Below are 21,443 nucleotides of genomic sequence, written 5' to 3' on the forward strand. Positions count from 1 at the left end.
TTATACGTCATGTTTAATTAGCTGTAGAACCATAGATCTAGGGTACTAAAGTGCTATTTTTTCTTCTTATTTGCATACGATATTCTAATATGACGTCCTTATTACACTTTGTCAACAAAGCTGTGTTCTAATGAGCACAAAAAATATGTTTGTCACATGCGCACATTCTTGTTATATAAACGTTATTTCCATCGTTATCCTTTTAAATATTTACATTTAAGCAAATGCTTACGCTCAGTGTAAAATATCGACAAATATAATGCCTACCCATGTTAAAATTAGTATAGAGCATGACATGAAGGAATTATTTAAAGTAGCACTTATAGCCTTAAGGACCTTAGAGCCACAGTTCTACAGCTAGTATTTAATTAGTCAGAGATTACCCTGACGTCCAACGGCTGTTTTGTCAGACAAGCTGGGGCCGTGGGTCAGAGTAATCTCAGGTCTAGTATTTAATAAGTAGTTAAGTGAAAGTTTAAAGTATTTGAAATATGGCAAGACTGAAATGCTGGCAACTGAAAATATAAACATTATCACTATTTGGAAATCTGCGACAGTTGACCTAAGAATTTGCGCCACTTGAACTTTTGATGTCATACAACAATCTCTTTTCCATTGTGAAGAAAGATATGTTCTATTGTGACATCAAAATTTTACAGAAACCTTTGTGATGTCCAGTAATCATTGTAATGGCTGACAAATAGCAATAAGGTGTATTATTATTATAAAGCACAATATGAAAATATTAAGGGAAAACTTTTGACATGAACAAAATGATAAAGAATTAATAAATTTAGATTTAAACAATGTCAATGTGGAAACACCAGTGTTGAAGAAGGTGTATAATTTGCAAACCAAACCATTATTTATATTCAACAAATACAAATACAAACTAAAATGACAAATCTAAAGATGCAAATCCTCTGCTATTTCATATCTGTTTGACTATTTTTCAATTGCAGATTAATTAAAACCCAGTAATACATCAATACAGATGTAATAAATGACTTTTTTCGTTATCTTTTCTTTTACAGGAAGAAGTTATTAGTTTATACAGAAAATATGGCTGTTTAGCTGAACCATTAAAGGGATATATCTCAAATCAATCTAAGGGAGATAATATCACTTTGAAAACTCAATGGAAACAGATTGATTTAGAAAGGATAGAAAATATAAAATTTAGCAAAAATTATATAGTTAGGAATGGTCAGCAAAATCAGTTTGATGTTCAGTCTACAAATATTGTCACAGAAAACAATGAGTGAGTTTTACTTCAACTTAAGGTGGTACATAACACTACAGGGAGATAACTCTGTAAAATCAACTGAACGTTCTAATCACATTCTATTGTTTTTAAGGAAATATTAATTAAGGTTTTCGATGATCAAAATATGTGTTAGACAAACTGCTATAAATCCAATGAAATTTTTCCAGTAAAGACTGTGGTTCAAGTTTTTTGAAATATCAAATTTTTGTCTTGGGTTGAAATAGATATTTTTGTCAAAATTTGATTAAAATTAAATGAGGCCAAGTCAGGTTTAGTCAATTGTTTGGTAAAACCTTAACAGTTCTAATTTATATCACATTATGGTAGCAATTTAGATAACACAGTAGATAGTTATAAATTATTATCTATGACAACTTATGTTGAAATGGAATTTTAATAGTGTGATTGATGATTGGCTGATTGGTGTTAAACACCACCACATGACCACTCTCAGCAATATTGGATATTTTTGTGGTGATAAATATTTATTAGTGGAGAAGGTCGGAGTGTTTGAAGAGAACCATAATTCTTCAACAGGAAAACCAATAATCTTGCCAATTATGATTTGAGTCAATCACACCCACAAGTGGGGTTCCAAACTCTTAACCTCAGTGTTGACATGCCAGTAATACTGTAGTTAGACAACTCAGCCAACGTGACCCTTTGATCATGTGTATCTATCCAACTATTTAATTGATAAATGTTTATACACTGTATTTAATGTTTTGTTACGTCATATCTTAAATTAAAATGTTATTAAAAGGATATTTTTTAGACTTTGGAATAAGGAATCCCCGTCAGGAAGGTTGAATGTCATTATCAGAAATATCACAACAAAGAAAGAAGAAGAAAAACAATATATTGAGGTATATTATATATTAGTATTTCACCAGTACATGTATCATAAATACCTGGTGTCTGTCTGTCCGTCTGTTTGGTCTTGTTAGCCTCTAACATGTACAATTCTTGCACAAATTAAACAGAAAGAGTTATGTCCCTTGAAAATATTTATTAAATGAAAAATTGCTTCATTAGTGCTCTCATGTGTACAATTCTTGCTGGATTTTTTCCGAATTGTAAGTTTGTATGAATCAATGCAATTGTTTAATTGTTTAATGGCAATCTATCTAATCATATATACCAAAAAGTAAACAAATATTAAAGGCTTAAAAATGTTCTTACTTCATACAGCTCTCCCCTCGGAAAAGCTCAAAAGGACTAACATATTTGGTCTTATAAGATTTGCTGTGGTAGTGTTTGACTTACAAAGGTGACATTAATACTAAACTATTCATTTTGGATTTTCGGGTTTCAGTTGTCCTAGGGTTAAATTTGAAAAATATTACTAGATTTTGAATATAGATTTTTTTTCTGTATATTGAAAATTAGACTTGCTATATAACATTGAAATATAAGATATTGATATCATATGTTTCATTTTAGATTTGGGATGACAGACAGAAAATAAAGAATTACAACATCACAAGTCTAGAAAAACATGGAAAAATATGTGATCCAGATGGTAGGATTAGTTTTTTACATTATTTCATTTAATGTTCTTTTTCTTTTAATTGGAAGGCTGTTATTCTATCTATACTTACTCCATAAAATATCTAATACCTCATAAAATAAAACTAGCATAGATAGATAGGAACTTCTTTTGATAGATCAATCATATTTTCTATATAGATTCTACCACTGCATCGAGTGTTTTACAATATTTATCTACTCGAGACAGTTAAATTTTCAAATTTAAAAACGAGTCTTGGACGAGCGTTTTAAATATTCAAAATTAAACTGTTGAGAGTGGATAAATATCGTATTACACGAGATTTGGTGGTGGAATCTGTTTCTCTACTGATTTTCTAACATTATGCAGGCAAACTTATTCCTTCTTTTCAAATGATCTGCAAAAAGATGTGTTTTTTTTTTATGTGACGTCATCAGGCATGGTTGCCTTTTTTCATGCCGTCACTATAGGAAATTCAGAGGAAAGCAAGAAAATTCAATGTCATAATCGGATTTTAACCAATGAAGTACTGAGATTAATGGAACCACACGTTAATTAATTTTTTTTATACAATGGGTGGAGAAAGGAACAAATTAATGAAGAATTAGAGAAATAAAGTTACATTACTATCAGTACAGTATCAGTTTGATAACTATTTTTAGGCCCTGCTCTCTTGGTTATGGTCCAGTTACTTTTAATCAACTATCAATTTATATTTGTTAGTTTCCATCAGATTGTAATTTTCTTAATTGTCTTCCAACAGGCAAGACATATCACTGTGTCAACAGTTTATTTTACTTATTTCAGCTCATATTCATACCTACAAATAGGTAAATGTCAGGTATCAACTTACTATTATCAATTTTGTTGCTATCCTGACATTGTATTGCATTGAGTTTATAACTAAATACTGCATTTTGCAATACTGTAAGTTTGTTGAATATCTCTTTTTGATCAAGTCACAAACACAAAAAAAATAATTAAAAGATGTGATACGAGTGCCAACAATAAAACTCTCCATCCAAGTTAAAACATTTTAAAAAATGAACAATACACCTTATCGCTAATCTCAGCTGAACTGGCCGCTTGAACTTTTGATGCATGCAACAATCACTTTTACATTGTGGCGTCAGATATTTTGTTTTGTGACGTCAAAATTTTACAGGAACCTGTGTGATATCCAGTAATGGCGGACAAATAGCAATAAAGTGTATTATAGGTCAAAGTACAACATAGAGCCTTGGATCACAGAACAGCAAGCTATAAAAGGATGCAAAATTATGTAAATTTTTATTTGGAGCTGAAAAATATTTTAGTTAATAGAAATTGTCTAAATAAGTTTTGTTCAGATTGAACTCATAAATGATTCTGAGAAGGAATGACTAAGGACCACTCTTCCAACACCCACACATTCATATAAAATCAACTTGCAATTGTGCATTTATATGATGTAATGATAACATTATGAAATATCCATCTGAAATTTTAAAGTTTGTAATAATATTTTACAGGGCAGTTTGGATCTGTATGTTGGTCAGCAAGTGAGAAAAATTTACTGTACATTGCTGAGAAAAAGAAATTGAAAACTGTTTCCTATTTTGATTCAAAATTAGACAAGGATGATAAGAATGAAGAAGAAAAACATGTCAAAGTAAGCTTTAAGAAAACAGTCAAAGTAAGCTTTAAGTAAACAGTCAAAGTAAGCTTTAAGTAAACAGTCAAAGTAAGCTTTAAGTAAACAGTCAAAGTAAGCTTTAAGTAAACAGTCAAAGTAAGCTTTAAGTAAACAGTCAAATTTCTTGCATCATGATTGCCTCAACAGAGTATCCATGAGCTCTGTATACCTTCTCACAGATAATTTCTTTGCCTAGATATGGAGATACATCTATAATAATTTTAATTCAAGGTCGCAGGATACATATTTCACAGTGAACTGGCTTTCTCTTATGTTCCAAGTTTTATACCCAAAAGTTTTCAGATTGTAAAAGAAATATATTTATATATATGTAGATTGATATTAAAAGCGTTACAAATAATTTCTAAACTTTCATTTAAAAAAATGTCATATTGCCTGGATCCTCATTTTTGTCTTGCTTGGACATGTAGAATTAAGGACTTAGGCATATTGTTTCCAACTATGGCTGCCTCAAGTATTAAATAATTTGTGATTAGTTCAGTTTAAAGGAAACCACTAGTGTTCGGTAAAGATATTTGGTATGCAGTTGTATTAACATTTGCACATCTTATTTCCATGGCAATTATTTGACCCTGCCCCCACCCACCATCTCAGTCATGGTCTATTGACTTTTGAAACTTTCCCTTTACTTTCATGTTAAAGTTTGTGTTTTGGTCAATTTAAAGGGAACCAATTACTAAAGGTCAATAGTCAAAGTATTATGTATGCAGTTGGATTAGCATTGCCAATTGCTATAATGTAGTAACCTTATGGGTTTAAACTTCAGTCTGTTCATCCGTTCATCCAGCAAATATTTCGTCACACTTTTATCAGGATTGACTTTATATTTAGTCAGCAAGATGACAGTTATGAGTTCTAAGTTGTGAGCTCTTTTCTGATCTGATAGAATCATGTTTGCAGATACTTCGAACATTGTAATAAAAAAAATGTCTGTTTAACTTAAAAATAGCATTTATATTATACAGGGAGAAGAACATGATTACCTAGATGACTGGGGTGAACAATTGGTTGGTAAAACAAGTCCTGTTATATGTATCTTAGATATAGATAATGGTGATGTCAAAGTTCTGGATAACATACTGGACAATCATTCTCTGGGACAGGTAATAACCAGGTGTTCATAAAATCATTCTCTCGGACAGGTAATAACCAGGTGTTAATAAAATCATTCTCTCAGACAGGTAATAACCAGGTGTTTATAATATCATTTTCATTTACTGCTTTTATCATATGCTATTGATTTATGTGGTAACAACTTTCAGGGAATTCCTGGGTTTAGGTGATCCACAAATTTAAATGTTCAATGAAATGCAAGTTTTCTACATGTATATTAAAAATATAGTTTTTCCTGAAAATTGGTACCCACAAAAAAATTACACACTTTTTCTTTTTTAACAGTTAGTAAAAAATTTAGACCATTTGTTTTAGATTTAGTAGCAAACACCGCTACACACTCATTCTTCTTGTGCCAAAACATTCAACAAAAACAAAATATCAGATACTTCAAATGTTAGATGTGAAGGTAAAAACCATAACTCAGTTGGAAAAGTTTTACATTTTTTGTGGTAATCATGATTATTTTACATCATTAAAGGCAGTATGGGCACCATCAGACTCTGGAGTTGTTTTCACTGGATATAAGAATGGTCCATATAGATTAGGTCTAATATATTGTCCAATCAGAGAGTAAGTGGGTTCTTTTATAGACATAACGATAGATATATTTGTGAAATAAAATATTTAAGTCTGAAAATGATATTAACGACAAGAAAAAATTTGAGTTTCAAGGTGAATCTGTTGATTTGTGGAAATACACCAAATATTGTAAAATAACTTAGGAATATTTTACCAAATTAAGAGATAATAAGAGAACTGTGCTGATCTTGATTATTTATTTTTGGGTTTCTTGTATAGGAAAGGAAACATAGATTTTTACCAATTGAAAATAATCTGCACCTGACGTATTTTGTAGCTAGAAATTAATAATTAGGTTAATTGAAAAGTAATGTAGGAAATGTAATATCTCAATTATAAAAACAATCTGATATATGTAAACTATTGATCTTTTTCAGGAGTGCAATCTATTATTGGGATACTGTATCCAACAAATGTGGTAAGCAACATTAAACTAGATTAATGTCTGTCAACTTTAAATTGCTCTATATCTGTCCTCTGTGTAATGCTATAACACACCTGTGTCCATCAATCTGGTCTTGTTAGCCCTCTCATGTCTACAGTTCTTACCAGATTTTTTATGAAATTTATTTCACAAAATTAGTGCTGATCAACTATTTTTACAGAAGTTATTCCCTTGTAAATATAAATTACAATTTGTAGATGGGAAATTGTATTGTCAGTCCTTTCATGCAAACATTTCTTGTAGGATTGTCATAATATATTAGCAAGGTTTTGTAAGAGTTTGATAATCAGTGCCAATCAACGACTTTTTAGCTCATCTGGCTATATATATGGCATTGCAATTTATTGCCATCACTTGTCATATCATTACACGGTACTTTGTTGTAAACCTTTTCAAAGGTCTTCCTTCTCCTCTGAAACTATTGAACCAATTTCAACCAAACTTGGGGTGAATTGTCTTAAGGGTAACTAGAATAAAGTATGTGTCAGCAAACATGGCCTCTATGGCTACAAATAGAGATTACGGTGATTGCATTATTTTTTTTTATACATATGTACATGTATATAGAAATCTATACTGTAAATTCAGAAATAATTGCGATGTTTTTAGTATTGCAAAATATGCGAGTGTTATAATTGCAATAATATAAAATGCATTTTGATTTTTTTTTAAATAAACAGAATTTTCTCACTATCGCAAAAATTAAAATCTCATTTTAGTCTAAAATGACAAAATCACATCAAAAAATGTATGCAATGAATTAAAAGTAATAGAAAAAGAAAATCTGACAGGGGCAAAACTGCCCAGAATGTTACTTCCAATGTAAACCATCATTATCAAATGGCTTTCTAAGGAATAAAATTGAGAATGGAAATGGGGAATGTGTCAAAGAGACAACTAACTGGCCATAGAAGAACAGACAACAGCAGAAGGTCACCAACAGGTCATCAATGCAGCAAGAAATCCCCGCACCCGGAGGTGTCCTTTAGATGGCTATTGCTATTGAATGACAATTAATGAATTGTTTACAAATTTCTTTGATATAATAAATTGGTAGAAACTGTTAAGGTAAAATGATAAGCAATATAAGATCTATCATTGCCAAAGATGTTTTGGGCTATCTGTGATAGTTGGCCTGATTTTTATAAGGCTTAGCTGTTTGTCAGCCAAGGCATTACATGTATGTTTTTAGATGTATTCAAATGTTTGTTTATATTCCATAGAAAAATTAAGTGATGAGACCAGATCCAGTGCACTGCCTAGATTTAGTCCAGATGGAACAAAGTTAATATATTTTGATAATGATATAGGAGGTCCACATTACCAGTGTTCTAGACTTCTCATGGTAAGGAATGATTATATATAACAGTAACAAGATCAGACAAGAAAATATTTGTGCTTTGATAACAATTGATAAAAATAATATTTACTCACTTACTGGTCTAGTGCAAGATATTTCTGTCTAGTGTGCAAACTTTCCATCCTTTCTAATCTTCAGAATATTTGGTTCTCAATGCCCTTCAACTTCCTACTATATTTGGCCTATTAAGCTCACCTGGCTCAAAGGGTCAAGTGAGCTTTTCCCATCACTTGGCGTTGTCCGTCGTCGTCGTTAACTTTTACAAAAATCTTCTCCTTTAAAACTACTATGCCAAATTTAACCAAACTTGGCCACAATTATCATTGGGGTATCTAGTTTAAAAATTGTGTCCGGTGACCTGCCAAAATAACCAAGATGGCCGCCATGGCTAAAAATTAAACATAGGGGTAAAATGTGTATTTTGGCTTATAACTATGAAACCAAAGCATTTAGAGCAAATCTGACATGGGGGTAAAATTGTTTATTAGGTCAAGATCTATCTGCCCTGATATTTCCAGATGAATCAGACAATGAGTTGTTGGGTTGCTGCCCCTGAATTGGTAATTTTAAGGAAATTTTGTCCGTTTTCATTTATTATCTTGAAAATTATTATAGATAGAGATAAACTGTAACAGCAATTATGTTCAGCAAGCAAAGTCAGATCTACAAATAAGTCAACAGGATCAAAATGGTCAGTTGACCCCTTAAGGAGTTATTGCCCTTAATAGTCATTTTTTTTTATCTTTTACAAAAATCTTCTCCTCTGAAACTACTGGACCAAATTTAATGAAACTTAGCCAAAATCATTATTAGGGTATTTAGTTTAAAAATTGTGTGTGGTGACCTGGCCAACCAACAAAGAGGGCTGCCATGGCTTAAAATAGAACATAGGGGTAAAATGTAGATTTTGGCTTATAACTCTGAAACCAAAGCATTTCAAGCAAATTTTACAAGGGGTTAACTTGTTCATCCAGTAAATATCTATCTGCCCTGAAATTTTCAGATGAATTGGACAACTGGTGGTTGGGTTGCTGCCTCCCAATTGGTAATTTTTAAAGAAATTTAGCCGTTTTTGGTTATTATCTTGAATACTATTATAGATAGAGATAAATTGTAAACAGCAATAATGTTCAGCAAATTAAGATCTACAAATAAGTCAACATTACCAAAATGGTCAGTTGACCCCTTAAGGAGTTATTGCCCTTTATAGTCATTTTTTTAACAATTTTCATTAATTTGGTAAATTTTGGTAAGTTTTTACAAAGTTTTCCTCTGTAACTAAAGGGCCAAGTTCATTACAGGTAGAGAAAATTGTATGTTACAAGAATGATCAGTAAAGTATGATCTACAAACACATCACCATCACCAAAACACAATTTTTTTATGAATCCATCTGTTTCCTTTGTTTAATATGCACATAAACTTAGGTGAGCGACACAGGCTCTTGAGAGCCTCTAGTTTAGTGAGTTTCACTGATGAGTTTTGTGTAGATGAAAGTATTTTTAAAATTAAGATTTAAAAATATGTTAATAGTATGCTGTGCTTATTATCATATTAGGAAACAACTATCACACTGTAATATAAAAAAAAGCTGATTTTTAACCAACTTTTATGTTTTTCAGATCCCTTATATTTTATTTGTTCTGCTTGAATCTGAAAAATTTCTCAAAATGTAATGATTCCCTAAATAAATTATGATCTTTTTTCCCCATTGAATGCAGACTTGTCCAAATGTGGACAGGTGGAAGTTCAAGTTAAAATACTGAATAGTAACCAATCATTTGTAATTTTCTTGTTTCATAGAAAATTTAAAAAAAATATCGTCCATGTGGATAAAATACGGAAATGCATGACAACAGATTAACCTGATCGATATTCTCGTTTTTCCAGTGGACAAGTCTATTACGTTTTTGACAGGTGTATTGGAACCTGTTTTTCGTACGACGTTTTTACATTTTTCCTTTATCAGTTTTCGTGCTTGAAGATCATTATTCACCAAGTATTTTGTAATAAATTAAGAGCTACGCGAATCTGTTTTTCCTGTTTGTGAAATGAGGATTTAATTTTGTCTTTGTATGTGCACCCCCTTTTTTTTTACGGGAAATTATTAGACAATGTCATGCGATGTTTATGACAGCTGACCAATAATATTTCATCGAACTAAAATTTAAGAAATGATGACAAAATAGCACAACAAACATATTATTAGAAAGGTGAAATATATATTTTATTTTGCATATTTTTCAGTCTTGAAAGATTTTTTTTTTCTTTTTTTTCCCGACCGACCGACCCGACTTTTTCATGGAGAAAATCCGTAAACCAACAAATTAAAAAACCGTGGCCTAATGTATAGAAAACTATTTAACCAGCTCATTTCCACCTATAAAATTAATATTTTTGTAGAACTTGCAATTAGAGTTAAGGTAGGCAAAAAAAACTTAGATTTACTATTTTCAATTAGTCAAACATTCAACCAAACAGTTACTATCCAGCTATTGATTTCATCAAAAAAAATATATATGAGAAAAAATATTTCAAGTCCTGAACATTTCAGAATAAGTTAGTTCCAGTTTTTGTTATAAGATTTGTTATTGTGAAGAGCTGCATATCCATTAGATTATTTTAAGCCAAAAATGAACCAACTATATACCAATCTTCAGTTGTTTTTATGCCCCATTCATATTTTAATTACGTCCCGCTTCAGGTCCCTTCGTCCGTCTGTCCCGCTTCAGGTTAAGTTTTTATTCAAAGTTTTTGGTCGAGGTAGTTTTTGATGAAATTTAAGTCCAATCAACCTGAAACTTAGTACACATGTTCCCTATGATAGGATCTTTCTAATTTTAACTGAACACTGTCATAGAAAATGATAGTGCTGATGGGGCATCAGTGTACTGTGGACACATTATTATTTACACTTGAGTTACACTGATTAACCTGAGGTATATCAGTGTAAACAAAATCATGAAACTAATGGATTTTTATTGTGATGTTATACCAAATTATGCATTACGACATATGAAATTTATGGGAAAATGCACAAATTGGTCTTAAATGAGAGGATAATACATTGTAATCCCTTTATATTTCAGTGTGATTGGCAATCCAGAAAGACATCAGTGATAGTAGATATAGTCAAAGAACCTGAAGGTTGGTAACATTAATTTTCAAAATACAAAGATGGAAATAAAATACCCTTATCAAAAATGAGTATATAGGTTCCATAGTTGATAGATAAAAGACAATATCAAAAATCACGGTTTACAGGTTACATATCAAAATTGAATAACCCTGTTACCTTTTCTGAGAAAAAAATATTGACTTCTGATACATTTTCAAATTAAAACTGAAAACACCTGAATAGCTATTTCTTGTTTCATTGACATAGTCCATTTGCCAATTACCGGTTTTATTCTATTATTACACACCTTTTAAAAAAATTGCTTTCTTTTGTCTATTGTAGACTGGTTCCATACCGATCAAAATTGGCTTTTGTCAATGCAAAGCATGATGAATTGAAAGTGATGTATTGGCGGTTTAACTAATTTTTCATGAAAAATAATTTCTGGTGTCAAAAGTGTTTAGCTTAACTACAAATTAATGTAATTAAAAGTTTTTAAAACTTTATAGATTACTCAAATAAGGCTCAGGTAACTTTGCTCTTTCTGCTAGCTCTATATTGTAAATAAAAATTAATGTCCCTCATAAGGGAGACAATTAAAAAAGGGGTCTCTAGTTATAGGGTCAATTACGGGAATTGACAAATAGCCTATTGAACAATACTATGTATAAGGGTTAAAAAATTTAAAGACTCATTTATTACCTAAAAATAGTTTTCATTTTTATACATATTTTTAAACATGCAATTAATAAAATATTTGACTGATTATTTGGTAGGGAACACAGTCATCCCTTGATTTTTGTTGTCTACAAATATAGTCCCTAGTGTGGACAGTGTGTTACTTGCAATTTTTTTATTAACTTTCCAAATTTATTTATTTATATTTTATGCCTCAAACAGCAAGTAAGAGGATGCATCTATACATCTATACACTGTAAAAAAGAAATTGCATTTGAATTTTAAATTAAAGTAGTGAATTGATCCAGCTGAAAAAGGTTGAAAATTAGCATTCCAAAAGGTGTCAAAAGAATTCAAGACCCTTTTAACATAAAATTGTCCATATTTGGAGTTACAGCTGATGAAGTTTTCTATAATTTTGATATAATTTGTCCCAAAAGTAGTACACCACACTGTAAAAATATTATTAAGAAAGCGTAGGTGGGATTTAAAAAAATTTCCATTCATTGTCTAAAAGAAATGCTCTATGAAATAACTGTGTTTTGGACCTGATAGAGATATTTTGGGAAAATTAGATAAATCATCTATATTGGAGATTTAAAACAATGAAAATTAAAAATTGTTTCATTTCTATTAATTTTTTTAATAGAATAATTCTAGATGAAGAAAAATTCAGGATTAATTCATGCTGTATGTTGGGTTAGGTGAATAAAAAACTGTACAGGTAGCATCAAGGTAGACTCAACTCTTACAATACTAACTGGTCAATTGTATTGTCAATTTTACAATCTGGCTGAACAAGAGGTAAAGGTAAACAGCAACACCTATAGGCAAGTCACAGTAAGAAATATAAGCTTCTTTTATTTAAGTGTTATGTTCTTCGTATAATTTCACTTTTGGTTTAAGATCAAGTCAGTCTCACACATTGTACCTCACTTTAAACTATAAGAGGGCTGATACAGAATTTGGAAATGATGGCTGATATGGCAATCCAATTGAAATTGTATAGGAAGCCAATATCTAACCTCTGGTATGATAAGTATTCTTTTGTTTATGTCATATCAACAATGCAAAAGCAAGGTTATCACACAAAAAATGTAAGCTTTTTTATTACAGTTGAAAGCTTTCCGGGTCTATTCGTAGCATCACTACCTACCAAGTGTTGGTCAGATGACAATAGGAGGATAATTTTATCCAGTTTCTGGAGAAGTTCTGTGGTAAATATCTGTGTTCTAATAATGATTCTAATATGACATCCTTATTACGCTTTGTAAACAAAGCCGTGTTCTAAATAATCAATAATAACATGACAATACTGTTCTACCAACATATGTGTATGTCACAACTGTGCTATTCATATATACATCCATGCTTTTATGTACTTACACATTAGAAATGTTATGACTACCCATTAGAAATGTTGAGACTGCATACATGTATAATTACTGTTTTAATTATTGTTATACTTATATATACTGGTCAGTGGTGTTTTAACCCTTCCTGTTGGTCTTTATCATCTGAATATTTTGAAAAATATATTAGCATAGGGATGTTTTAATCAATTTTTTTTATTGCACCTCACTTTCTTTTACAATCAGACAATTATTTAGAGATGGAAAATTAGTTTGAATTCTTGTATCCATTTTAAAAGGCTTATGTACCGGTAGGCATTTTTTTCTGCATTATAAAAACAATTTTAGATAGATATATAAAAAAAAAAAATTGGGTTATGTTACAACAAAAGTTGAAAGTATAAAAAGTAGATGTGGTATGATTGTCAACGAGACAACTCTCCATAAGAGATCAAATCACATAGAAATTTACAGCTATAGGTCATTGTATGGTCTTCAACAATGAGCAAAGCCCAGCATAGTCAGCTATAAAAGGCTCTGAAATCACCAATTTAAAACAATTCAAATGAGAAAAATAACTGCATAATTAATGTACACAATAATGAATGAAAAGGTGTATTTACCTTGCCCTTTCCAAGTTTCTAAGACATATACAAAAGAAGTTAGTATTTATCTGATATTGACTTAGTTTTGTATATATAAATTTCATGATAAATCGGTATCCATCTTGATTTAATACTCTACCTACATATTCTGTTAGAAGGTGTTGGTTCACTCATCTCAACTCTTTCATAATAAATGTTATAAATCTAAGGACACATCTATTTATTCTTATATCAAACATTTAGATATATGTCAGCAAGTTTATCTTTTATATACAATGTATATCTTTTAGGCTTTAGTATTTGTTGATGTAAAAGACAAAACTGTCACAAGGTTAAAAACAAGTAAGTCAGCATTGAAAATTAGTTTATATGTTAAATTGAGTAACTAAATGAAACTGAAAAAAAATATATTAAGAGATGTTTATACTTCAGGGAAAACAAATTGAAAAAAAGATAACCAAATGTTCAGTCTGGTTTCAAAATGCAGTCAACTGACTTATTTACCAATTTAGGCCTATTGGTATTGAACGTTTTTGGTTTCTTATATTATTTCACAATTCAATATATAATTATATTCTTTATTTGTGACCTATAAGTTAGTATAAGGTAAAAATACAAATAATATACAGTCAAACCTGCTATTAAAGTCATCTCTTAAGAGCAAATACCTGTCTTATAAGGTCAATTTTTTCCATGTTTCACTGTATAATACATACCTGGTCCGAGACCACAATTGTTGTCCCTTGATTATCGTTGTTCACGAATATAGTCCCTAGTGTTAACAGTGGGTTACTTGCCAAGAATTGTTATACCCCTTCCAAATTTATTTCTCTATGTTTAATGCCTCAAATTGTAAGAAGGGGGTGAAATTACACTGTAAAAAAATTTGGGTCCAGAATTTTACAGGAAAGTAGTGATTTGGTCCAGCTGAAAAAGGTTAAAAATTAGCACTTCAGAAGCTGTCAAAAGATTTCAAGACACCCTAAACACAAAATTGTCCATGTTTTGAGTTAGAGGCGATGAAGTTTTCTATAATTTTGATATAATTTGTCCCAAAAGTAGTACAACACACTAAAAATTTCATTGAGAAAGCGCAGGTGGGATTTTTTTAATTTTCATTTATGTTCTAAAAGAAATGTACTACGAATTAATTGTGTTCTCGGACCACCTATGCATATTGAACCTCAATTCAAAGGTAACTACTAATAGGTCAACATTCTCTGGTTCTGAAGTGGGCCTTTATATAGAGGTGTGACTGTAATGCATTTACAAAATTTAGCATCATATAATAATAAAAAGCAGGTGCCTAATTTGTGAAATGGACTCCTTTTAAAGCTTTCAACTTCACAGAGAGCATGCTTCACAGCGTTTTAACATACAACTCACTAACTTTCTGTTTATGAAATACTTGTTAAAGGGGGGTATATTTAGTGAACAGTAACTTAAAGTTGAACTAGTACTTTCAGATGTAAAAGGTGATGCAGTATTGATGGATGTTTTAAATGACAAACTTCTCCTGAAATGTAGTGCATTAAATCAACCACCTTATTTGGTACGTACACAATATTTATGGTCTTCTCATTCAAAGAATATTTAACCCTAGTAATTAATTTACTAATCAATGTAAACCATGACATAATGGTTTTAAATTCCTGAATAGATATTAATTATTTGTAAACATGATTTTAATGCAGTCTTCCCTGTTGAAACTACCTTAACTGATCTGTTAAGAGAATTACCTTTATCTTGGACGATCAATCTCATTAACCCTTTCACCGATTGCTGCCCAGACAGAAGCTACTCTGAGACGATGGCTTCCCTGGATACTATTACTCAAGTGGGAGATCTTTATGATAAATGTCAATAAAAACTTGTTTGTAGATATTTGTGTATTTATTTCATTCACTTACACCATGTTCACAGTTTTGATAATTTTTTCTTCATAAAATATTCAAATTTTGGGCATTATCTAGGTGAAATTTTCAAAATTCTGCTCTTTGACCCCAAATCATAATTTTTTAACCCAAAACAGTAAATTTTGAAAAAATTTATGAGTCTGAATAAATTCCTCACACTGAACAATGTCCATTTCAAGTGTTTTGTACATAAAACGACATTTTATGTCTAAAAAGTATACTTGTTTGACATCAATTCTTTCATATTCTTTCAAAAAAAAATGTTCCCTCATTTTAAATTCTCGTAAAGTCCGTAAATTTCCTCTGATTTTGATACGGTTTTCAACAAATGGAAGTGCCATGTTTACATTTTCATCCGGGTATTCATCAAAGAAAGATAATTCATGTTTGCACTGTTTTGAGCGGGAAATATAAATGAGGTATTCGGATCTTGGTAAAACGGGACTTATTGTCATCTGTCTGAAGCGTGAATCCCGGTAAACTGGGACTCATCAGCGAAAGGGTTAACAGCAGAAAATTATATTTTTCTGAAAAAGGTACACCCAATAATATATACAACTTCCATTATACAGGCTATAAGTTCCTTGCCAGCTGCTGGACAGGAAGGGGAGATTACTGTAAATCCACTAGATGAACCTATACCCATCCCTGGAATATCATGGGAAGTTAAAACATTCTTTCCAACAGACAGACCACATGCTAAACTTGGTAAATAATGAAATATTTATATCAGCTTAACTTGTATTGAAATATCCCCCATTTAAAAAATCTTTTATTAAATTAGCTTTTTGACCAGATTTTCTAATTTAAAAGGTGGCCTCCATGGTCAACTGGTCTTAAAGATTCTATTAATGAAACAAAAAGTTAAATGTACCGAATATCCATCAGCCAACCAAGATAACCAGGATTGCTATTCTTTCAATATATTGTCACATTTGCCTTGTCAATTGATTTGGATAAAAACGTATATTGTGGTCAAATTTCTAAGCTTTATAAAAGTTTTACAAATAAAGGATACCAGGCTAAAATTCTATGTTTTAAACTTCTGTTTCAGGAGCATTAAACTATGAAACAATTCTAGTGATGCCAGAAGTGTCTGATGTTAAACCACCTCTTATTGTGTTCCCACATGGTAAGTTATTCTTTTTTTCAAGAAATCTCAGAAGACAGATGGGGTGGCATGGAAATTTGAGTGAGAAAAAAAAGTTTAAGGTGGTACCGAACACTAAAGGGAGATAACTGTAAAATCAGCTAAATGTTTTAATTATGTTATGTTGTTAAGGGAATATTAAGCTTCTCAATGATCAAAAGAAGTGTTTGTCAAACGACTTTATAACCAGTGTAATTTTTCTGATAAATTGGTTGGTTCAAATATTTTGAAATTTTTACATTTTTGTCAAAGGGTCAAAGAAAATACTTTTTCAAAATTTTATGAAAATTAAGCTAGCCAAATTGATTTTTATTAAAGTGTTGGGTACCACCTTAAAAAGGGCATAAAACACATAATTTTAAAATATGGAGTAGCTGTACAACTGTTTACAACTGTGAATACATGTGAATTGGCAATATAACCCATTTTAATTTAAGGTCAAAATAAGTAAAACATGTTGATTAATTTTGCCTTTTTTAAAAATATAGTGTATATCCCAGATTGGCTGTTTGAATCTATCTTTTATCAAATATTTATCCAATTGTTATTTCAGGAGGACCTCATTCTGTTTTTACAGAGGGATATATGTTATACACATCTTGTCTAATTTCCTGTGGATTTGCAGTATTGTACAGTAAGTGAAAACTGCATAAAATTCTGATTATTTTTTTTTATGATACACCCGCTTTAAAAAAGTGGGGGTATACTGGTTTTTCTCTGTCCGTCTGTCTATCTATCAGTCAGTCTGTCCCATGAATATCTTTCGTCACATCTATCTCAGAACCTTCACTTCAAGGATGACTCATACTAATGTTAAAGATTATAAAGTGTATAAATGTGATAATCCATGGATCATAGTGATATAAATATTGTGACCTATTTAAAGCTTGACATGAAAAAGACACCTGTATATATATTTTTTGACACAAATCATCTTGGCAGAAGGAGATCTTTGATATTTCAAAATATCTTACATATAGAATAATCAAAACAAATATATTGAAATAAGATGTTTGACATACTTGTCAATCTCAATTGTTTGTACAGTTTGCTTTCAAAATGCTGTACTTAAACTTGAAAATTGTTTGTATAATTGCTTTGGGAATCAAATACTTATACATTCCTTTATTTCTGTGGAAAGAAGTTTAGTTTTTGTGTAATTGAGAAATGTCGAAGATTTTATTTCACTGCCATTTTTAGAAATAATCAAGTTTGCATACAACATTTTCCAAGTTTTCCAAGCATGCATTTTAACCAAATTTAATAACCTGTTGGTGAGATACTTTATTGTTGAAAAATTAGTAATTTTATAGATTTCCAAAGCTCAACACCAATAATATCAATGGGCAGTAAATCAAGGGAGACATTTCAGCATGTGCACTGTTGATTTATGAAATTTGAAGATGCATATGAATAATAAAAAAAAGATAAATGTAACTTTTATACCAAGATATAACAAATTAAATATTAAATATATAATGTGACGGTACCCAAATTGCACCTATTTTGACAGTTTTCCCCCTACGTTTTTTTATGATCAAGAAAAAATTTTCCATACTGTGTTTATTTTGTAGCCCTATCCTTCTTTATTGTAAGTGTACACCAATTTAATTTTAAATCCATATTGAGTCATTAAAAAATGGGTTTGAATCAACCTCCAAACTATCCATGCTTATGATATGAGGAGTACCCAAATTGCATCCATGCTTGAATTGACATCGTCAAAAGTCTAATAACCCAGCTTTTTTTTAATTTCTTCAAATATTTTGAACAATTAGATATTTGTCAATGCTTACTCTTCAAATTTTACGAAATGGGTACTTATAATATGTTGTATTTGTAAATTTTAAAAAGATGACATTTTGATGACGTCGCATGGTGACGTTTTCGAACATTTTGCTTTTTCAGTAAACAGTCCATCTGTTGATAAATACTGTGAACGTTTTGTGTATCCCTAATATATATTTACCTATGATGAAAGACGTGCATGGTATCAAGTCATAAAAATACAAATTGTTTAGTCTGTAGGAAATCTTGTAAGATTTTTGTTGCTGTTTTTTCTAAATAGGTGCAATTTGGGTACTCGGTGCAATTTGGGTACCCTTACGTTATACATGTAAATTTTGTAATTTATAAAGCAGACTAGACATTCGCTGTGTTCAACCTTTATTGTATATATTTTTACAGTAAATTACAGAGGTTCCATAGGATTTGGTGACAATAGTTTAAGATCATTGCCAGGGAATATTGGTGACCAGGATGTTAAAGATTGTCAGGTAAGAGGTTACATTTTGTTAAACTCTTGCTAGAAACATATTTTAAGAGGAACAAATAATATTACACTTTATATATACATTTAACTGTGTAACTGTCAATATATACTACATATATGAAACCACAAATTTAAATGTTAAACAAATTGAAAATTGCTGTATAAATGAATGCAGACTTTTGGAAAACCATGAAAGCAAATATCAGCAAAAACCCAATTTTTCCTCAATCCATGAAAAATTTTACCCACGAAAATAAATGACTCCACAATAATATTGTGACAATATTTGAATTATAATGCAGAAGACTATTTTTTGTGATTAGATATTGTCTTCTTTGTGATACTAGTTGGATGGCAAGACTATTAAAGATATTTTATATTGATAGGCAGCAGCAGAAGATGTTGTAAAATCTGGTAAAGTAAATGGCGACAAGGTTGTAGTGTTTGGTGGCTCTCATGGAGGATTTCTTACAGCACATTTGATTGGTCAATATCCAGTAAGTTTTGACTGTTTGCAGGATCAAAATAGTTTGCTGGTATAATAAATAAATTTACAATATTAGGTCAATGTCAGAAAAATATAAACTTTTTTGTACTCGGCACATAACTGCGAAAAGGCTTGGTAGAACCTCGCCCTTCCCCAAATTCTCAGCCTCATACAAAAAAGTTTTTAATATTGTTTTTATACTGCAACTTGAATTAATACATTGATAGCTATTTAAATTGTTAATTCAATTTCAAACTTGTTATCATCCCTTAACGAACCTCTGATTGTAGGAAAAGTGATCCATGATGAAATTGTCATAGCACAAAATATAGCTGTGTTACTATATTTAGGAAATAATCACAACTATGGTCTGAATTACCTTGCAACTAGTGACCGTTTGATCACAGTGACCTTTCAAACATTTTGTATTAGGAATGATACTAATTTTATCTTTTGATAATTAAAAGAATCTTATTGTTTTTTGCAGAAATTTTACAAAGCAGCCTGCTGTCGTAATCCAGTGATTAACTTGTCAAGTAAGTCAATGTTGGATGAAGACACATCTACTTCATTCAAACTTCCTTACAATAGAGACAGTTTCCATGAACAGACAATGGATGCACATATACACAGACTGAAAAAGCATACCTTTTTGCTTCGTTCTCACGTACATTTAAATCGAATTCGCTAATCGCATTCACACAATCTTCTTTTTTAATTCGAAATTGATTCGATTTGGTTGATTCGAATTATCCAATTCGCATTAGAAATATGCTTTTGTCAATACGAATTAAAAATTTACCTTGTTTGGACAGTAAGGCGAATTTGATGTGCATTGCAATTCGAATTCGTATTGATGTTAGGACATAAAACATTTCAAATGCAAATTGAACTGATTCAAATGAGTTAAAGTGAATTGAATTTGAACTACGTTTGAACTCAGCATTATTTTTCAGTAAAAGAACACATAGCTTCATGGTTAATATGAATGGATACAGAAAGAGTCTTCTTTTAACTATATTTGGCTTTAGAATGAAGCCCCTAAAGTTAACTCAAAACTTGTTAGGTTTTGATAAAATCTTAAGACAATGTTATTAATGTAAGAAGTGGATTGTGATGATCCTTGGATAATAGATAGGAAGATTTTATTTATTTATTTACAGGGAAGGAAAAAAGGAAAGAAATATATACTTAAAATATATGAAACCTTATTTGATCTTTCTTTCAGCTATGGTAGGATCGACAGATATCCCAGATTGGTAAGTTTATATGTAGTCATTTAAAAGGGAAAAAAATCAAGAAATATTATAAAAAATTTTTCTAAATGAATGATGACATCTATTTTATTTTAAAGTTTTAAAGTTTCCATATATTTGTTCTTTAAGCACCATTTTACCATATAAAGATAGCGATCAATATAGCACCGATATGAAAGTGGAGACTATAAAAAAATCTAAGATATGTTATTTTATTATTTGGCTTCTATCAACATTCATTTCATAATGTCAGTATAGTTCATTCAGCTATACTGAAATTATCAAATAGTAGTTTAAACCTCAGTCACACCTTACCAGATAGCACAAACGGACACCTAAATGATGAAAATGAAAATTGTCTGTTGACAAAATTGTTATCTGTTCGGAGTCTGTTGATGTACTGACCAAATAAAATGGACGAGTAACCAATGCATAACAGACACACACCTGATATGCAACGTACGAGAAATGGAACTTACTGGACAGAACAAATATCGAAAGTACATCCAACGGACGAGTACCACATAAAACAGACACCTAACAGAAGCGTAACGGATAAAACGGATGAACAAGATATAAGGAAAAACTAAAGGCGACAATAATAATACCTGTAAATTGCATAAATATTTAAAATGT

At 30.7% G+C, this 21,443-nt stretch overlaps 1 protein-coding gene across 1 annotated transcript in view; it reads left to right on the top strand.

The window, feature by feature from the left end:
• Nucleotides 1-21,443, top strand: part of LOC134689775 (acylamino-acid-releasing enzyme-like) — a 35,607-nt gene that overhangs the window by 927 nt on the left and 13,237 nt on the right. Inside the window, exons 2-20 of the mRNA XM_063549748.1 lie at nt 1,035-1,261; nt 2,043-2,133; nt 2,711-2,789; nt 4,289-4,428; nt 5,439-5,576; nt 6,068-6,159; nt 6,546-6,586; nt 7,837-7,958; nt 11,063-11,120; nt 12,886-12,986; nt 14,017-14,068; nt 15,193-15,278; nt 16,215-16,350; nt 16,697-16,774; nt 17,346-17,426; nt 18,980-19,068; nt 19,451-19,561; nt 20,039-20,087; nt 20,780-20,810. Of these exons, the coding sequence (XP_063405818.1) occupies nt 1,035-1,261; nt 2,043-2,133; nt 2,711-2,789; nt 4,289-4,428; nt 5,439-5,576; nt 6,068-6,159; nt 6,546-6,586; nt 7,837-7,958; nt 11,063-11,120; nt 12,886-12,986; nt 14,017-14,068; nt 15,193-15,278; nt 16,215-16,350; nt 16,697-16,774; nt 17,346-17,426; nt 18,980-19,068; nt 19,451-19,561; nt 20,039-20,087; nt 20,780-20,810 (1,802 nt within the window). The remainder of the gene's footprint in view (nt 1-1,034; nt 1,262-2,042; nt 2,134-2,710; nt 2,790-4,288; nt 4,429-5,438; nt 5,577-6,067; nt 6,160-6,545; nt 6,587-7,836; nt 7,959-11,062; nt 11,121-12,885; nt 12,987-14,016; nt 14,069-15,192; nt 15,279-16,214; nt 16,351-16,696; nt 16,775-17,345; nt 17,427-18,979; nt 19,069-19,450; nt 19,562-20,038; nt 20,088-20,779; nt 20,811-21,443) is intronic.

This window comes from Mytilus trossulus, chromosome 1, assembly GCF_036588685.1.
Source record: "Mytilus trossulus isolate FHL-02 chromosome 1, PNRI_Mtr1.1.1.hap1, whole genome shotgun sequence".
Taxonomy (NCBI): domain Eukaryota; kingdom Metazoa; phylum Mollusca; class Bivalvia; order Mytilida; family Mytilidae; genus Mytilus; species Mytilus trossulus.